This window comes from Scatophagus argus, chromosome 7 (assembly GCF_020382885.2).
Source record: "Scatophagus argus isolate fScaArg1 chromosome 7, fScaArg1.pri, whole genome shotgun sequence".
Taxonomy (NCBI): Eukaryota; Metazoa; Chordata; class Actinopteri; family Scatophagidae; genus Scatophagus; species Scatophagus argus.
Window position 1 is genome coordinate 14586507 of NC_058499.1, and position 18400 is coordinate 14604906.

Below are 18400 nucleotides of genomic sequence, written 5' to 3' on the forward strand. Positions count from 1 at the left end.
TGCGTGTAACCCAAAATATCCCCAATCACCTACTGTTTTTTTTTTGTTTTTTTTTAAATGATTTTAATTTGTTTTCACCATGGTATGCTATGCAACAGATGTAAGAAATGTATTGTCTTTTTCTTTTCTAAACGATGACGCGTCGTAAAAATCGCACATTTGTTAATCCCACACCAAGGTCAGTTTAGTAACTGTTCTGGAGCATTCAGTCATATCACATGGTCTTCATCAGCAGATGGGCTGTCAGTTACAGACAAGCACACATTTTTCTCTGCCAACTTGTAAGGAGATAACAAACTCCTCCCCCTTGTTACCGTTGAGCACAACGTGCTTTAGCACTACTATGGTATCATTTTAAAATGTGTAATTTTGTTAGAGCCAGTCTAAAGCAGTCTTTACAGCATACTTACAACTCCAAGTAAAAGTGATCTCAAAGCAAATATTGCCAGGACATCAACCTATAGGTCCATTGTACCACAATTTACTGTGTTTTAATTTAGAAAATTAAAATAGGAACAGTGAAAACTGCAACACCACAAAATTTTAATATGATCCCAATTTAATGAGTTATACAGAAACAAAACATTTTTTCCATATTACAAAAAAAGCAATACCAGGTGTCATACCACACCAGGAGCATGTTTTCATAGTTCAAAAGACCAACGACGCAAACATCATCATCATCTCTGTACGATAACAGTCTTTATGAGTGCCACTTGTGACCGTGAGGCCGAATCTCAAATAACGCCATTCCCCATATAGAGTCTACTTTTAGCCTGAGACCCACATACAGAGCTGTGACTGTGGGCAGAAAGTAGAGCACCATCCAGATGAAGAAGGCGAGATCTGAGAGAAGACCTTAAAGGAAGAGCACTCATTTTTTCTTCTTCTCATCTTTCTTGGCACCATCTGCTTTCTCCTTTTCCTTGTCTTTGTCCTTCTCATCTTTTTTCTCTTTCTCATCTTTCTTCTCTTTCTTGCCTTCCTCCTTCTCTTGTCCTTCCTTCTTTTCTGCGTCTCGGTTGGAAATCTTGTTGTTGATCAGGTTGTGCAGAGCCACCACAGAGCGTATGAGTGAGGCCAGGTAGACCACCAGCATCTGGTCATTGGTCTTAAGGTAGAAGGCTTTTGTGAACTCCTACAAAGACAAAATATTCAGCATCACAAAACTGTGTCTGGTTACCCACTGGACTATCACCTACTCTACATACCCGAATTACATCCATTAAGGTGATGAATTCACCCCAAAATATAATTTGGAAAAGATCATTATTGCCCACAGCTTGTTAGGAACTACAGTTCATACGAGTCAACAACTGAGCTCATATGTGCTAAAGCTGTATGTGTCCCACTAAACTTGGCTCACTTTGCCATCAAGTGGACAAAATGTGAAACTCACTTGGACATGAAAGCTCAAAATGCCTATTTTATTTTTCTCAAAATCAACATCTGGTTCACTTTATTGATTCCAAATTATGCAGCAATTGTAACTGTAAATGAGCTGTATTCATAACATAACAAGTAACTCAATGTCATCACTACAAACTGCCGCAGCATTAAAACAGAATAAAAATACAAAAACACAAATCATATTCAGCAAGCAAATTAAACCAGAAAAAATGTTTGTGCAGACGTAACTTGATGTGAAGTTACCTTAAGTGCAATTCAGAAGATATCCAAACAATGATTATTGTAAATAAATACACAGCACATGCAGCTCAAACACATACAACTTACCAGCAGATTTACGTCCGGCAGCAAGTTGAAGACATCCTGCAGCTGGTAGATGATCTGGTGGTTGATGGGAAGTTTGCCTGCCGCCACTCTCTCCAGGTAAGAGCGGATGTCCAACAGCTTCGAGTTCAGTCCCTTCAAGCCGTGAACCTGATTTGTGATGCGCTGCGACAGAGTGCCCACTGTGGTATCCTTGATATCTCTGTAGATTTAAGAATTAAGATTTAAGAATTTCCTTTATGTGTACCAAAGTGGGGAAGTTTGCGATTTCAAGTAGCAAATGAGAAGTGAGTGGGTATGAAATGTCTTAACATTCATTTAATTTATTAAACACTGTCATCAGTATGTCCTTGCACTGATTGCAGTAAAGTAGCAGTAGATTTGCATTATTTACTGTACGGTAATCATAATTATTTACAGAGTTGCCTAAAAGTGCTGTTATGTGATTAACATTGCAGTAAAGTGTGTGTGTCAAAGGTCTGTTTAGTACCTGAGCAGGTGCTCCACACCCACTTCTTCTGCTTCCTCAGCTCCAATCTCACTGGTGACATGTTCAAATGTCTTGGATGTTGGTGTTCCATCCTAGATATGGTAAATGACAACAATGAAAATGACTGACTGACATTTGTTTTCAACTAAGATACAAACAGGAAAGATAGCTCTTTAAAGGCCTTCCAGTTGGACAAATTAAATATTAAGTACTAATGAATGAGTACTAATGAAACTCAGTTTAATTGTAAACCACTGAAGTTGTGACGTGCATGCATCACTACGGTATTTTTTTTCTTTTTATCTAATTTATAATTAAATAAAAGTCCAAACACTTTCAGGAACAACTGGTATTCTTTCTGCTTCAGTGCAGTTCATGATTCACGTACATCATGTATTTCTTCCACAGAGATGTATGCTTCTGTGGGTAGTCCAAGGTCTTTGGGTTTCACATCTATAATGACTAACACCTGGTAAGAGAAAAGAGAAAATATGAGCCTGTTATTTAACATCAGAATGAATATGAGTAGAGCAAACCTACTGTGTTGTAAGTAGTGGGAAAAAAGCAAAGTGGTTACATACCGAATTAGTACAGTATTGCTTGATGAGCTCGTTGATGGCAATGTCATTCTTATGCAACTTTGGTCCTGTGTGGTACCATCCAACTATTCTTTCTCTGGCTGAAAACCAGGGAAGACAAGTTATTCACAAATATAAAATCAGGATGGCACAGTCAATGTGACAGAGAACTGAATAATGTAGATGTCTGCTGTGCCTTACCATTAACTTTCTTAAACATGCCATACATGTTCTCCAAGTAGTCATGATCCAGGAACCACACTGAGTCATCCCTGTCATCCTCGTCAAACGGTACTGGAAAGTAACATTGAAAACAGAATGAGGAATTGGAAGAACCAATTTTAACTGGCTTAAAACATTTACTGACCTTTAGAATAAGTCCACAGTAAATGCTTTTAATGCACATTTAAGAATAATAAAGATTCCATCCACTCATTCTACCCGAGATCAACCAAGAAGTCCCAGCCACCCTGCAGAGGAAACTCATTTCAGCCACTTGTATTCGTGACCTTGTTCTTTCGGTCACTACCCACAGTTTGTGATCGTAGGTGAGGGTTGGGATGTGAAATGACCAGTAAAATGACAGCTTCGCCTTTTAGCTCAGCTCTCTCTTGGTGCATTTTCTTTCCAACTAATTTGTTTATGGATGTCGAAATTTGGTACAATTAAAAGGCACCTGGTGTAAAACTATTTTGCAGACTGTGACGTACATACAGACAGATACAGTCTGTGTAGGAGTGTGCTTTCAGTCACATGCCCTACTTGCCTTGCTTTTGACTGTATGAAGCTCACTATTGCCTGCACTTTCTCATTTTACATACTAAGCCTTCTTTGCAAAGTGATAGGTTTGTTTTGATACTTATACCGGTACCTGAAATTACTGCACAAGAAGCCAATATTCATAAACAAGCAACTTGTGTTACTTCAGGTACATAAGCAAACACACATTTGTTGATATTTGTGTTCTTTTTGTTATGAAAGACTGGCAAACTACAACATGACACATACCTGCAAAACTGTTGGAGACGTCAAGAACTTTCTTCTGCCACGATCCCAGTAGGACACCAACCACTCGTTTTTGATTGCCAACTTTTCCTATCCTGTATATTACATCGTGCAAACGAACAGAACAAATTATCTTGTTAGTTTACCACAGTTGTGTCACAGCTGAACGCCATGACCCAAACGTGACTGGATATGAGTCGTTAGCTAGGTTGCTACTGTAAGCTAATATCCATAATGTTCATGTTGTCCATCGATACGTAATGAATGACAAGGTCGAGTCAGTAGTATCAAGCTACTACCCAATTCAACTTCTTTTCAGTCCTACTTTGTTTGTGATTCATTAAACGGTTTAAGACACACTGTTTGTTCACACTAGCAAGGTAACGAACTAAAATAACTTCACTGAGCTAACTAGCTAGTCATGACTCCATTCACTGTTAATGGGACTCTGACTCAGCAGGGCTAACATTAGCTTAGCTTAGCAGCAACGTTACGATTCTGGTCATTTTAACTTAATACGTCTGTAAAGACTGAACACAAATACTGAAGTTACTGACCTGTTAAAATGATCAACCACACTGAGCAACACTAAGGGATGAACGACCACATTTTCCACCGCTAACTCCGGCATTTTTGCAGCAGCGATAAACAGCTCACAACACACCTCCGCACAATGACGGCTACGCTACACTTCCGCTTGCGCTTGACGTCTGTTCCGTTTCTCATGGCAACAGCGAAACGCGTACAGAAAGCAGAAGCGTTGTCGTGTACAGCCGTTCACGGACAAAATGGTAGGAACTAAGAAAGTAAATTAACTTGTGTTAATTGTGTTGCAAACGTTTGCTTATATTAAGAAAACGTCTTAATTTTCACGTATTCATGTATATTAACGTTAGACAACAGAAAACACTGGATTTGCATCAGTTATTTTAGCCAGCTGTGCCTTCCTAGTGGCAATAGATTTGCTAACAATTTACATAACGTAATTGAAATGAGATCAAACAACCTTAAATTTGCTTTTTGCTACTGTTTCAGTTGTCTTTTATTGTGTTCTACAGGCTGAAGTTGTGGAAACACTAAAGAGGATTGAAGCCCATAAAGGAGTGATTGGAACAATAGTTGTCAATGCAGAAGGTAAGGTAACTCAACAAGCATACGTATGCAGCGCAACAGTTTTCTATGTTTACATCACAGTATATTTTTTCAGGTATTCCCATCAGAACAACTTTAGATAACTCCACCGCAGTTCAGTATGCAGGACTTCTTCGACACCTCACAATGAAGGCCAGTAGCACTGTGAGGGACATTGACCCCCAGAATGACCTCACCTTCCTCCGCATCCGCTCCAAGAAACATGAGATCTTGGTTGCACCAGGTGAATGTGTGTTGTACTGCATTGGTGTTGTTGACACAATAACGACGAACATTTAATATTATCTCAGCCAACAGCTGTAACTTAAAAGAGGAATGCTTGTAGCTGTGCTGATCCTGCGTTTGTATCCTTTGTCTTCCCTTCTGCAGAAAACGACTTTCTGCTGATAGTCATCCAGAACCCATGTGAATAGCCACTGGACATTTTCATGAGCATCAAATCAGCCTTTGGTTTGTCACATGGTGCTTCTTCATCCAGGAAAAAGGTCTTTTTCCATTGTGTTATAATGCTCATGTGCTGCATCCCTCACGTTAATCTACATAACACGATGTTTGTTTTGCCTTATTTATGTCAATTTGTGTCTTTATGTTGATACAACTGTGAAATAAAGCTGTTGGGCATTGTATTATTATCTCACAATGCTTCCATCAATACAACTCCTACGTTGGCTTTATTGTGTCTGTAGAGGCAGGGAAACTTACTTACATAAACATATATGTCTGAATTATATACTGTAGGAATGTTGGCTCTGCCTCTGCAGGTCAAAGATCACAGACTATTCTTTTTCATCACAACATCACATTGATTTTTACATCTACATGTTAAATGCATTAATGTGTTGCTCTGTGTCAAGTGTTGTTCTTCTCACCCTGACTAAATGCATACATTGGACCTGTAAAGATTAATCAAAAGTGAACACTGGCGGACAAAAGACATTTTACAAACATTTTAATGTAAATTTCCATCAGAATTTACAGCAATATATGTTAATAAATAATTCATCACAATTATACATCCCAAATAATACATTACCTAACAACTGATTGAAACAAATATGCAGGAGGAGACAGAACAGATGATGCAGGAGGTGATTTTCAGACATTGCTACTGTAGCTTGTGCTTGAAGGAAAGGGCTCCTGGGATTTTAACATTAAGAGGGAAAGAAAGAGGCAGGAATTATGAATTTAAGCTGTTGTTTTATCTGACTTGAACAAAATTAAATCTCATCAAAAGACCAGAGACGGAGTAGTTTATTGTTATCCACAGAGGGATTGTGTCATCCCTATGTGTATGTCACCCATAGACAAGAGAAAAGATGCCATTTAGTAATTTTGACACAGCGCTGAAATGGAACTGAAGAAAAATTTGGCTTTTCATTTCCTCATTAAAATCAGTTAAACTTGGTTTTTCACAATGATGCCACAATAAATCACCTTCAAATAGGGGAAAATATTTGTAAGATCGGACCAGTATGCCTAAAAATATTGTCATTTCACTCAAGTGATGCAAATCATCTTAAAAAAACATGCAGAATGATGAAAAAGGCCTTTAAAAATCACAGCTGTTATTCTCTTCAGGTTTTGTCAATATTTATAGGCATGTAGAGGAACTTAGGACACAGACACCGCAATAAACCACCTTATCTGCAGTCACGACAACTTGACGCTGCTGTGAGACAAAGACTGATATTTGCCACAGTGTCATCCATGTCCCTCCTGGTCAAGCCCTCGAACATTTTTGACATCACATAACATTTTTCAAATACAACTGTCCTAACATCCTTCATTTTCTAAACATTTTTATTCTGACCAGCAGCAATTCAAATAAAACATATGGCTTCCCACAAGAAATGGTTAAAACAATACAACCAAATTTCTTCGTGAGTGACTTAACCAATGGAAAATGTACTAAACCTCAAAAAACGTTGTTGATACCATTTGCCAATATATAGATAATATCTTTAAATGTTTCCTATTCTCTGCAGAACCTCCACCAGCACACAAACTACGTCATCCATCAGATACGGTGCTCAGTAGACACTACGTTATACAACACAGAGGACAGTAAAGTATTTCCTCCAATTCCATTTCAAGTGCATCCAATCAAGTTTAAGGCCTGAGGTGTGCTTTGATTCCTTGACTCAATTTTCATTCTCTGAGTATTAAACAAGTGACCACTGCACACATGAAGTCTCTTCTCATTGCTGTCCAGAGAGGCTACATATTTGTGTCGAGTGATACATCTCATTAGCATGGATCAATACAGTTTATGTAAAAATGCTCTGATATGAGCTAAATGGTGGAAAGTCCTTAAAGCCGTCTCAGGGACTAGTGGGCATGGTTAGTGTCACCCTGATGAAGATGCTGCCTCACCTACACGGTGTTGTTACAATCTATGGGCAGAATGAGAGAGAGAGAGTGTGTGTGAATGCCCAGACTATATGGTCACCATTGTTTACTGTGGCAGGTAATCAGTTGAATCTGGAAGCAGTCAAAGAACTGACTGGCCAGAAGGGTGACAAGACGAGGACTGGCTTCTTCAAGTGCTTCAAGTGCAGAGAGTGGTCTGGCTCCAGTCCATCTTGTTCTCGTTACTGTTCCTTTGCTGTCTGGGGTGCACCTGAGAGGTCACCTCGGCGTGTGCCCATTGACTTGCCCCCTGCCCCAGTGAATGCTGGGTAGTGTCAAACATCTCCTGAAGTGCTCGAGCTGTGCCTGAAGTCTCTCCCTCTCCTCTCTCACTTTCTGCCTCTGACTCACCAGCTCCTGGTAAATTGAAAGACAGATATGACTCTTATTACAGCACCAAGACTTCCCGCACTAAACAGCATCGTTTACAAAAAAAAAAAGAGTGTCAACACTGACAAGAAAAGATGAAAAAGTATGCAAATATGCGAGACACAAAAAAACACAGGCATGCACGTATGCAGGTAAGAAACTTACTCCCATAGTGAGAGAGAGCTGCTCCGCAGTTCTGGTCAGGTTGTAGTTCTGTGCTTCAAGTCTTTTACACTGACCATGAAGAACCTGTCTCTCTATACTCCATTCTGTGCAGAAGGAAAAATACAGAAACCACAAATGAGTGCAAATTATAATCATTCCCAACACCTCTTTAACACAAGTGACCTTAGAGTATATTGTAGTCCAGTGGTAGGCTGATAGCACCTCATAGATCAATTCAACCAAAATATTTGGGCCCCTGACGAAGACTCAAGTTTTAAATGCAAGCAAATTAAGTAAATCATTTTTTCCTAAGTGTGGATTACCATTTAATATGTCTCGAGTCTTGTGGTGCAACACAAAACACAGATTATGGCTTGCGTATGACAAGAATGAACTGTTATTCCAAATTGAATGACGGAGAAAAATGACTTCTGATCTCACATACAGTGCTGAAACAAGTAGTTTCACAAATCTTCATCCTGTTCCTCTAACAAACAACACCTGGCCTGCAGTTGAACCTAATTGCTGACCCCTGGTGTAGCTCCTCTGAGCCTCACTCACAGTAATGTAACTTAAACAAAACTGACTTGAAACTGACTCACCATCCACATACTCCTGGTAGGCCTCAAAAATAGCTTCAATCCCCTGCCACTTCTTTGGAGCTTCCTCCATCTCCTCCTCCTCATCTTCCTCCTCCTGACCAGACTCTTCCTCGTCCTCATCTGACAGGTCTTCCCGTGGTCCTGCTGTGTCCATGCTGGCTGCAGGCAAATGGAAGTGATGGCCATTGATGTGTGCGTGCTGAGAGGCATGATTAGGCTTCGAACTTTTCAGATGAGAGATGCTATGAGGCAACAAGCGGTCGCTCTTCATGCCGGCATCAGGGATGTAATTTGACACCCCTTAGAAGAAAAGAGTGAGACAAAACTGCAGAGTCAGTCTTTGCAGCCATTTAATACAATAACTCATAAGGAGCAAACATGGTTACTGGACATTCAATACAATCACCACTAGGTGGCAGAACACTGTCATTTTAAAATTCACAATCAAAGCCCAGTGGTCATGCACCCTTGTGGGGGTGAGTGGCTAACCTTTATTCTGCAGCGTGTTGTGTGTGGACTGCAGCACAGCCTGGTGGAAGTGCTGAGCAAAGGTCTCAGGTGTGAACCTCTCCAAAGGCCGATTCTGTCCATTCTGCACAGGACTGGGCTCCTTTTTCTGGGCAGAAGCAACAATGCCATTCTGGAGGCCCTGGTGCTTCCTGCTTGGCTGAGCCTCCACCAATTCAGCCTTTTCACGATGAAGGGCCAAGGGTGGAGGGATGCGGGCCACGTGAGCGTCCATGGAGGGTTTGAACGTGTCCTTATGGAGGAGATGCTTAGATTTGTGTAGGTAGGGAGGGGAGGGGCTGGGAGAGTCTGGGTACAGATGCCCGTTCGGTTGACACGACAGAGGGGCTGATGAGGGGTCACCTAAAAATACATTTGAACAGCTCCTTAGAAAGAGTTCTTGCAACTTGTAAATGTGTAAGTGGGTGTGTATGTTTCTCACCATTTGAGGGAGCAGGAGGACTGCTACATGGAGGTAAAGGATTATATCTGAGTGTGTCTAACGTCACAGTTTTCTTCTGAATGGCCCTCAGCAGCTCCTCTGTCCTCTCCTTATCTACAGAGGAAAAAGACAGAATGAGAACACCTGTCATTCACCTTTGAAAATAGGACTTAAAATATTGACTGGCACAAGAAAATGATGGATAAAAGTCAGAGTGGCTTGAGATAACCATCACAGGCTATGGCCTCAAAAAATTAAGCTTAACAGAGACTCATCATTTCTCTTTTTACCACATTTTCTCATTAAAATATCAAGTTTATTTTTCTAAGACCTGATTTTTTTGTACAGATTTTCACCCACATTTTATGTCCCTACTCATCCAAAAGATGACGACGGCAGTTTTATAGTAATCAAGGCCCTCCTCGATGTTGACAGATCAGATAATGCTTCCAGAAAGAAAAAATAAAAATTAAGAACAAGTCTGATGGAGCGCAAATGAGATGCTGATTATGCGTCAGTGTCCCTCTAAAGAATAAACAATACAAATTTAAACAGGAGAGTATTTTGAAATTCCAATTTTTGCTGGGCATTTTGCAGTTGCTTATTTTTATTCTTTTTATCAGATTATTTTTAATGGGTAAAATAAAAAGTAAAGGCAGCCTAATTCAATGATTTTTTAATAACAAGTAATAGAAAATAATTATCCTGATGTTTAGTCAGTACAGAATAAACATCAGAAAAGCAGATTCTAAGCAGAAAAAAAGCTGTGTTTGTTGCAGGGTATACACATATGTTTAAAAAAAAAAATCAAAAAATCTATCTAAATATTTAATTGTGTCCATTTTTAAAAATGTGTATATCTACAGTTTTACATTAAAAATACATTAGATTAATAACATTTTAAAAGAAAATCATACATTTTTAACCAATACTGTATTTGACAGGCTGTGGGCTCAAATCCAATCCTAGCAGACCCTCCTCTACCCGATGCACCCTAACTTTATTTTCTTCTCACCCCTCCTACACCCTCAGCAAATAACAAACAGGGAGAGAATCTGCATGTTATATTTTTCCGCTGGGAATCACCAGAACAACTGTGAAGACAGCAGAGTAGCACGTAGGATGTGTGCGTGGATATTAAACAGGATGTTACCTCTCCGCTGCTGTGGGCTGACATGGGAGAGGTTGAACATAAGGAGGAAGTCTTTTTTCTCCTCCAGTTCAGGGGTGCTGTCCATCTGCTCGGCAGAGTACGGGGTAGTTAAGGGAGCTGTAGGAGCTGAAGGTGAAGAGGCCTTTCTCTTGCCCTGCACGGCTGGTGGAGAGACGCTGCGCTCTCTCATCATCCTCCTCCTCTTCCTCCTCTTCCGCGCCAGAAGCTCATCGCGATGGGCCAGCGTGGTCAGACCACACACACGCAGAAAATCCACTTTCTTTGGAGAGGGAAATTCGGGGAGGTGAGTACCAATCCAACAAAAAAATTTAAACCTTTGCAATATATTTGAACTGTGTCTATGATCATGCACCTCAGAGGATGTGTCCAGTTTGAGTGGAGGCTGTTCTGTCACTCTTCTCAGATGGGCTTTCACCTCCTCCTCGTCACTCTCATCATATGACTCATCCAGGTCATAGTAATAACCTGGTAAGAGCAGAGCGAGAGAGAAATTATCTTTCATCATAAAGAAATTGCAAGCCTATGGGTTAGTTTTAATGGCACAAGCATCCATTCACTGTAGTCATCATCTTCTGCCCACCACTTCCCCCTCCTGCTCATAAATCCCCTTTCTCTCCACGTCTGTGCTCACCTCCCTCTCGGGCCTCCCTCCTCCTCTTCTCCTCCAGGTCCAGTTTGCTGAGTAGCCGGCGGTGCTGCTGGAGAACCTCGTCATACACCAGCATGCTGTCAGGCGTCACAGTCAGACTGTGATGCTCCCTTGCCGGAGACAGAAAGGCCGCTTGGCACTGCCCCCCGAGATCAGGAGGCATGCAGGGTCTCTGGTGGAGGTTGTTGATGTGATGCCGATGATAGAGACTTTGGATGGTTCTGTCCTGCTCTGCTTTGTTCCAGGAGCTTAACTCTTGTAAACTAGTTCCTCTCAGTGAGGGATACCTCTCTGTGCCGTCTACCCTCCCCGTGGCCCCTTCCTCCAGCCTCTCCCCCCAGCTTAGGGGTGGTTTGTCAGCTCTGGTAAGGCCAGGAGGTGGCCGACTTGGCGGTGTGGGAGGGTTGAGTTTTCTGCGGGAGTCTGCAGGAGTGTCAACAAGGGAGGCTGGGTTCCACAGTGTAGTCAGAGGCACAGGGGGGTGATGGGGACCTTTAGGGGAGATGAGGGGAGGTGGAGCACCGAGGCATGGAGGTACATCCTTGTTGCCTGGGTTGTGACTGACTGAACTGGTTCTGTTTATGAAAGAAATGAAAATAAATAAATAAGTCTCGCTGCAGAAGAAGAAATCATTTTTAAGCTAATTCAGTTGGAAACTTCACCTGTAGCTGTCTCTCCTTGGCTCTGCCACTTTCCCAGGTGACCTGAGGCCCATCTCCAGCGGACCCTCCCTCTCCTGACCTTGCCCTCGCTGCCGTGCTAACCACGCCACCTCGCTTGCCCTCTGAGTCATCATGGCAGCTGCCACAGCTCCATGGATCCCCCCAGCATGATGCTTCCCCAGGTGAGAAGGCACCAGGCTGGGTACTGGGTGTGGGATAGAGCCCCTGGAGGAGTTAAGGCCAGGCTGCAGAGACAGAGGTTTGGGTGCTGGGAAACCTGGGTGCTCTGAGTCCTTGGTTTTATCTGGTGAAACAGACAGCTTTGTAAATTTGTAAACATGTTGTGCAGTAAGCAGCATGTCTGTGTAGACATTTGGATGAACAGCAAAACATCTTCAACTGTTAGTCAAGATTCAGAGATTTATTCAGGCATCGTTCGGCATCTCACACTTCTCACAAGGGAGGACAAGATGATGGATCACCAATAAAATTTTAAATTGTTGTGTGTGTTGTTTTAAAATCAAATTTAGTTTTAGTTTAATTGATTTACTTCATAAACTTAAAATTTGCTTTCTCCTTCATGTGGCTTCCCCCTGAGCCAGGATTATCACACACAGAATGCCATTACAAGCAGTTTGGGTTTCTGGTTGTGTGTGTGTCTGCATGTGTGTTCGTGCGTGTTTGTGCGTAGGTACCCAGTCTGTTCGGGGTCAGCCTCTCCCCTGGCCTGGCCCTGTCCTCTGGTGGTGCCCTCCGAGCCTGCAGCTCAGCCAGGTAGTGGCCCTCCGCCGCTCTGACCATCTGCTGTTGTCTCTCCCTCTGCCTCTCCTTCTGTCTGTCCAGCTCTCTCTCCCGCTCTCTCCCCCTTTCCTCCTCCCTCTCTCGCTCCCTCTCGCGCTCCCGCTCTCGTTCCAGCCCTGCCTCACGCTCCCTTTCTTTCTCTCGTTCACGCTCTTGCTGTCTCTCACGCTGGCGGAGCTCATTCTCCATCTGTAGCCTGTGGGGGAGGTTGACAAGTATGCACACACACGCACACACACACACACATACATACATACATGGGGAGAAGGTGAGAGATGCAACACCCAACATGAGGCAGATATTAACCACACACTGGTGAACCTCACACAAACATTTCAGCTCAAACACACACACAGTCAGAGAAACACACACTCATACACATACACAATCTCTACTTACCATGAGGAAAATAATCCATACACAGCATGACTGAGCAAGAGCAGATGAACACTTAATAGGTATCCACAGGAAAAGGACACACAAACACACACTCACACACACACACACACATACACACACAAGAGAGCACATTCACCAGCAATCAATAGCACACAAACAAACCTACAGGATACACAGGAGCCATTACAGAACCAGACGATAAATACCATCCATTTCAAGCACAAACATTTCCCCCGTGCATTATGCCACTGGGAAACAATGTGTACTGTCAAACTGAGAAAGGACCTCAAAGTACTGAGAGAAAATGGAGAGAAAGAAAAAGGGAAGAAGAAAGACTTCCTTATGTGCACTCGTGTGAGATTTTGTATGTGAACTAGCTTGCATATGCATGTGTATGGGTGCGTAATGTGTGTGTGTGTGTGTGTGTGTGTGTGTGTGTGTGTGTGGTGTGGTGCGTGTGAAGGGCAGTATGTGTGTGATGAGTGTATAGGAGGCACTGTGGGGTGTGTGCTAAAAATATCACACACTCAGCAACCTGTGCCTACCCTGCAGAGAGATTACACAGCCCTGCAGACAGAGGAGAGAGAAAGAAAGAAAGGAAGAAAGAAAAAACGAAAGAAAGAAAAATAAGGAGGGAAGGAAGGAAGATGAGAATGGATGACTGACTGAATGAATGAATGTGCATACAGGCATGTGTGTGTGTTACCTCTCAGCCAGTGCTGTGTGATTTAGTTCACCGGGGTAGCGGCCTCCAGGCAGGTGCAAGTGGAGGGCAGAGGGGTGGAGAGGAGGGAAGGCGCCCCCTGCAGGAACAGAGTAGAACTGCGAGCGCAGCGCAGAAAGACACAGAGACTCCTCCATCCTGTAACAGGCAGATATATAGACAAATAGACAGAAGCAAACCAGTCAGACTATATCTACACAGACCAAGTGTGGAAAAAATAAATGATAAATTGATAATGATCGTTGTGGCAAAAATGATAAAGCATTTGTACCACAACATTTCCAAAGTTCCTCTTAGATTTCCCCTTAAAAACTCTGGTTAGATTAAAAAGTTCCAGCTGTTTAATCACATGTATTGTTAGTGATTTATTCCAATTGCTTGTTCCACTAATTTGTTTAAGTCACAAAACACTCGTAACAAGAGAAAGATTCAAACCAGAGTCTTCATGAACATGAGCTTGGGAGGTTAACAACTGAGAGTTTAAAGCTGTGTTGTTACCTTGGTAAGGACAGCGGGTGGTGCAAGTAGGCAGGATGATAGTAAGCAGCAGCAGCAGCTGCAGCGTGGGCAGCAGCAGCAGCAGGATCAAGACTCAGGGGTAAAGAGGTCAGCCGGAGGTCATCTGAGGTGGCGAAGGGCCGAAGTGCTCTCAGGTACTCCTCTGGGACGGCACCCGAAGGAACCACGGGGTGCATCTGCCCGGGCATACTGCAGAACGAGTGCACATAGCATTAACCCAATGATGCTTCATGTAGTTTCAGATGACTTTTGTATGTAGATTTTTAGTGGTTGTAATCAAAACCTTCACTCTTATACAAACGCTTCCAGTCCAACTATGAGCGTTTGTTGCACTTACCTAAGGCTCTGTAATCTGGGGTCTTGCATGACGGAGCTAGGGGTGAGGCCAAAGGGGTGAGCCAGGGAGTGAGGTGATGGGGCAGATGGTGTCCTCTTATCCTGTTGTTGCTGGGTGTTCTCAACACTGACCCGCTCCCTGCCAAGTCCCTGAACACTCGGCTCTACCTGACAGGGAGACAGACAGTATGAGACAAGACATTACTATGTATATTGATGGGCTTTGAGTCTGTGCTGGATTGAAAGACCAGAAAAGGTTTAGGAAAAGAAGAGAGGGCAATAAGAAGGAGTGACAGGGTTAAAACCCCTCCAAGCTGCACCCAGAGGCTCAGCGGAGTGGAAAAAGTGGGTCTGATATGTCATAACAGGTCAAGATCAAAGTGGAAAGATGAACCTAATATCTGGTCAACTGCTCTCTCCTTCTTCGCTCACTCTCTCTCTCCCTCTCTCTCTAAGGCGATTCAGTCGACACAAAGGTGCACTTGATCCTTGACTGATTTTAGTAAAAGTTCAACTTTCAAACAGCCACAAAATACACACCTAACATTACAAAAGGACACAAAACTTGCATGTAAATTGACAGTAAATAGTGACACAACTGGCAAGGATGAATACCATGAGACTAAGGATCTGTCCCAGTGTGCTTAATATGTCATGTGCCATTATTCTACTCACTTTCCAAACATTTCAACTTCTTAACTACCTTAAACAAGACCAAGCCAGCCAGCCACGTGAGGCTACTTTGAGCTACAAAGCTCAAACCTGCTCGCACTGCTGATGACAGCATGCTGATCTTTATTATGTCTACCATGTTCAAAATCTTACTTTAGCGCGTTGACTGGCACTAAACACGAAGTGTAACTGAGGCTGATGGGAACGCCATTATTTTTTAAGGTATTTGGTTAAATTTTGGACAAACTAAAATCTGAACTCAGTGGTGGTGCTAAATGAAAAGTCAGGGGATCACCATGGATGTCTGTACAAACTGAGTGACAAGTCATGCAGTAGTGACTTTATATTCCATTGATATTCCAAGATATTCCATTCTGAACCACAACAGTAAGCCACATTGCTAGAATGGCTAAAACTTTGACTTTGTCTTTAACTCTGACTTTTCAGTATAAAGAAGAAACAGCTGCCAGGAAATATTTGACCACAGCACAATGATAATAAGGCAACATACATTTCCACTATACTGTGTCAAATCTTGTTGCTGCAGCAACAGAGGACATCAGACAGACCACAGGCAAACCACGACCAAATAACCTCTCCCAGCAACACCCGATCTGCTACCTCAGTTTTGTACAACACTTGACGTGAAATATCTGTGCTTTGAATATGTTTGAATAGCTTTGAATGTGTCACTCATGGAAAGCAGATTCAAACCAGGGAAGAATTCTCTCTCTCTCTCTCTCACTCACTCTCTGTCATTCAGCAATCTCCACCAGTTCAAATGAGGAAGGGGGACAACACACAGGGGGTCTGGAGAGCAGCCATCACATTCCTTAACCTCTGACCCTGCACACAGCCAACAGCCTTCACAGATGCAGCAATAAACACACACAAACACCCTGTTTCTTTTGCTTACAATGTCCTTTCTTTCTGTTCTAGGACAAAATGCACACAGTAAGGACAAATACTACGCAAAGCTTTAGAGCCCTCTCTCTGACGCTCTTCTGCTCATTCTCTCCCTCCCCTCATGTCTTAACATCCTCTTCTCTATTTTCCTGCCTCCCTCCCTCTTTCTCTCTGAATGTCTGAATGGCAGCCCCAGGCAGGCAAAGCCACAGAGTGGTCTTTGTGAAGGGGGAGAATGGCAGCTCTGATCCAGGGGGAAGTGGCTACAGTGGGGGCTAACCCCTGCATTGTGTGAGGGGCCTGGTTCCTCACCCCACCTTAAATTCACTCACACACCCACAAGGAAACACATCCACAGATGCACACATACACATACTTCACATCCTAAGCCTTTTGTGGCAAAGGGTCAAGTACACATACACACACATACGAGCACACGCACACACAAACACTGCAGGAAGCTGAACACAATAGGTGCCAGTCTCTGCAGCCTCCAGTGTTTCTTTACAAACCCCTCGTGTGTTGATGAAAAAGACATGGACTGATTAGCAAGAGGAAGAGGGGGTGAGGCAGAGAGGGTGAAAGAATGACAATGAAGGAATGAGACAAGTCAGAGAAACAGAAAGTGGGGGGGGGGATAGAAAGAAAAAAAAGAGACGGAGGGATGGCTGTTTTTGACAGTTTGATGTTGACAAGCACCGGGACGATTTCTTTAATGGAGGGAGCAGCAACAGAACGTATAAAGGAGACAGGCAGACTCATTTGTGCTGAGAGAAAGCATGAGAGCGAGAGAGAGGAGAAACCGGCAAGAAAGTAGAAGAGAAAGCACACATGCACAGAAAGAGATGCAGAGAGTCACAAACTTGCCCGGAAACAGCAGCGAGCACAGCGCCTTTAAACTACGCGTCTTACCTGTCGTCCGTCGGCCCTCCACAGGCCGCTGCTGGTCTTGGTGGGGGCAATGGTGACTACCGGAGGGGTGTTGGGGACACCGTGGCCCCTGGTCTGGCCCAGGAGGGGCCCTAAAGAGCTCCGCTTAGGTGTGGTGACCGGCGAGCTGTGGCTGGTGGCCGGGGAAGAGACTGGAGACGACTCACCGCTGACGGCAGAACCTGAGGCAGAGGGAGGCGAGGTTGATGACAGCAGTAGAGGCAGGAATAAACTGCAGCGATCAGATGAAAAAGATTCCAGGATCAAACAATCCCCCTGTGACATTATACAGATGGTACACGGAAAAGAAAAACTAACTTTTCTGTCAGCGTGCTGGCCTGTGACAAAGTAAACAGTGATTCAATCATTTTGATCAAAATCTTCCTGGCAAGATGTAACAGAAATAAAAGAAAGAGTAATAAGATACACAAAGTAGAAGAGATGAGGAAAACGGTACAAGATGAAAGTGTGTGTGTGTGTGTGTGTGTGTGTGTGTGTGTGTGAGAGAGAGAGAGAGAGAGAGAGAGAGAGAGAGAGAGAGAGAGAGAGAGAGAGAGAGAGAGAGAGAGAGACTGATCAAAAAAGAGAAAAATCAAAGACAAAAAGATGTCCGAAATTATGGTGTTAAAAAGAGGTTGGGATGTGACCCGGTGAAGGAGTTGGTGTTAAATGTGATAAAGAGAGAGAAAGAGAGAGAGAGAGAGAGAGAGAGAGTGTGTGTGTGTGTGTGTGTTGACTGTAGCCTTTGCTCTATCATTACTCTATTACTGTAACACTCACTAATCAGTGAACACACACAGAAACACAAACACATTCAGAGATGCTAAGAAGGAGTAAATAATAATGAGATGGAGAGAAGGTGGGAATGTAGAGACTTAAGGTGGAGAGAGAGCTACGGGAAGGGAGAGAGAGAGAGAGAAAGAGAGTGAGATGGTGATAGAGAGAGAGAGATAGAGCTTGTTATAATTGACTGTAATTAGATTCTCATTATTAGGAGATGAATGGAAGCGGATGAAGGAAGAGGCAGAGAGGGAGAGGTCAGCTCTTATTCAACACCTTCATTAGGACACCAATGAGTTGAGTGAGGACACACACACACACACACACACACACCCACACACACACACAAAGACATACCAGACAGTAAAATGCTTCGTATTAACTCACCAAACATA

General features: G+C 43.0%; 3 protein-coding genes across 7 annotated transcripts in view; 1 reads left to right on the forward strand and 2 right to left on the reverse strand.

The window, feature by feature from the left end:
- Positions 1-546: 546 nt before the first annotated feature.
- On the reverse strand, positions 547-4537 carry psmd7 (proteasome 26S subunit, non-ATPase 7). The gene is made up of 8 exons (XM_046394891.1): positions 4365-4537; positions 3811-3902; positions 3004-3096; positions 2806-2903; positions 2613-2693; positions 2225-2316; positions 1738-1936; positions 547-1138 (listed from the first exon to the last, which is right to left on the reverse strand). The coding sequence occupies exons 1-8, from the start codon at positions 4436-4438 to the stop codon at positions 875-877; spliced, it is 993 nt and encodes a 330-aa protein (XP_046250847.1). The 5' UTR covers positions 4439-4537; the 3' UTR covers positions 547-874.
- On the forward strand, positions 4472-5616 carry LOC124062257 (dynein light chain roadblock-type 2). The gene is made up of 4 exons (XM_046394898.1): positions 4472-4598; positions 4866-4941; positions 5015-5182; positions 5329-5616. Exons 1-4 carry the CDS (start codon positions 4596-4598, stop codon positions 5370-5372), a joined length of 291 nt encoding a protein of 96 aa, XP_046250854.1. The 5' UTR covers positions 4472-4595; the 3' UTR covers positions 5373-5616.
- A 276-nt stretch (positions 5617-5892) lies between these two features.
- Positions 5893-18400, reverse strand: part of LOC124062251 (genetic suppressor element 1-like) — a 32920-nt gene continuing 20412 nt past the window's right edge. For all 5 annotated transcript variants that reach the window (XM_046394887.1, XM_046394888.1, XM_046394886.1 and 2 more), the window contains exons 3-16: positions 17208-17407; positions 14719-14885; positions 14361-14570; positions 13845-14000; positions 12634-12935; positions 11939-12242; positions 11259-11851; positions 10980-11092; positions 10607-10886; positions 9454-9567; positions 8994-9374; positions 8505-8804; positions 7903-8006; positions 5893-7725 (exon numbers count right to left, since the gene is read on the reverse strand). In XM_046394887.1, coding sequence (XP_046250843.1) covers positions 7588-7725; positions 7903-8006; positions 8505-8804; positions 8994-9374; positions 9454-9567; positions 10607-10886; positions 10980-11092; positions 11259-11851; positions 11939-12242; positions 12634-12935; positions 13845-14000; positions 14361-14570; positions 14719-14885; positions 17208-17407 — 3362 coding nt within the window. In that variant the 3' untranslated portion in view covers positions 5893-7587. The remainder of the gene's footprint in view (positions 7726-7902; positions 8007-8504; positions 8805-8993; positions 9375-9453; positions 9568-10606; positions 10887-10979; positions 11093-11258; positions 11852-11938; positions 12243-12633; positions 12936-13844; positions 14001-14360; positions 14571-14718; positions 14886-17207; positions 17408-18400) is intronic.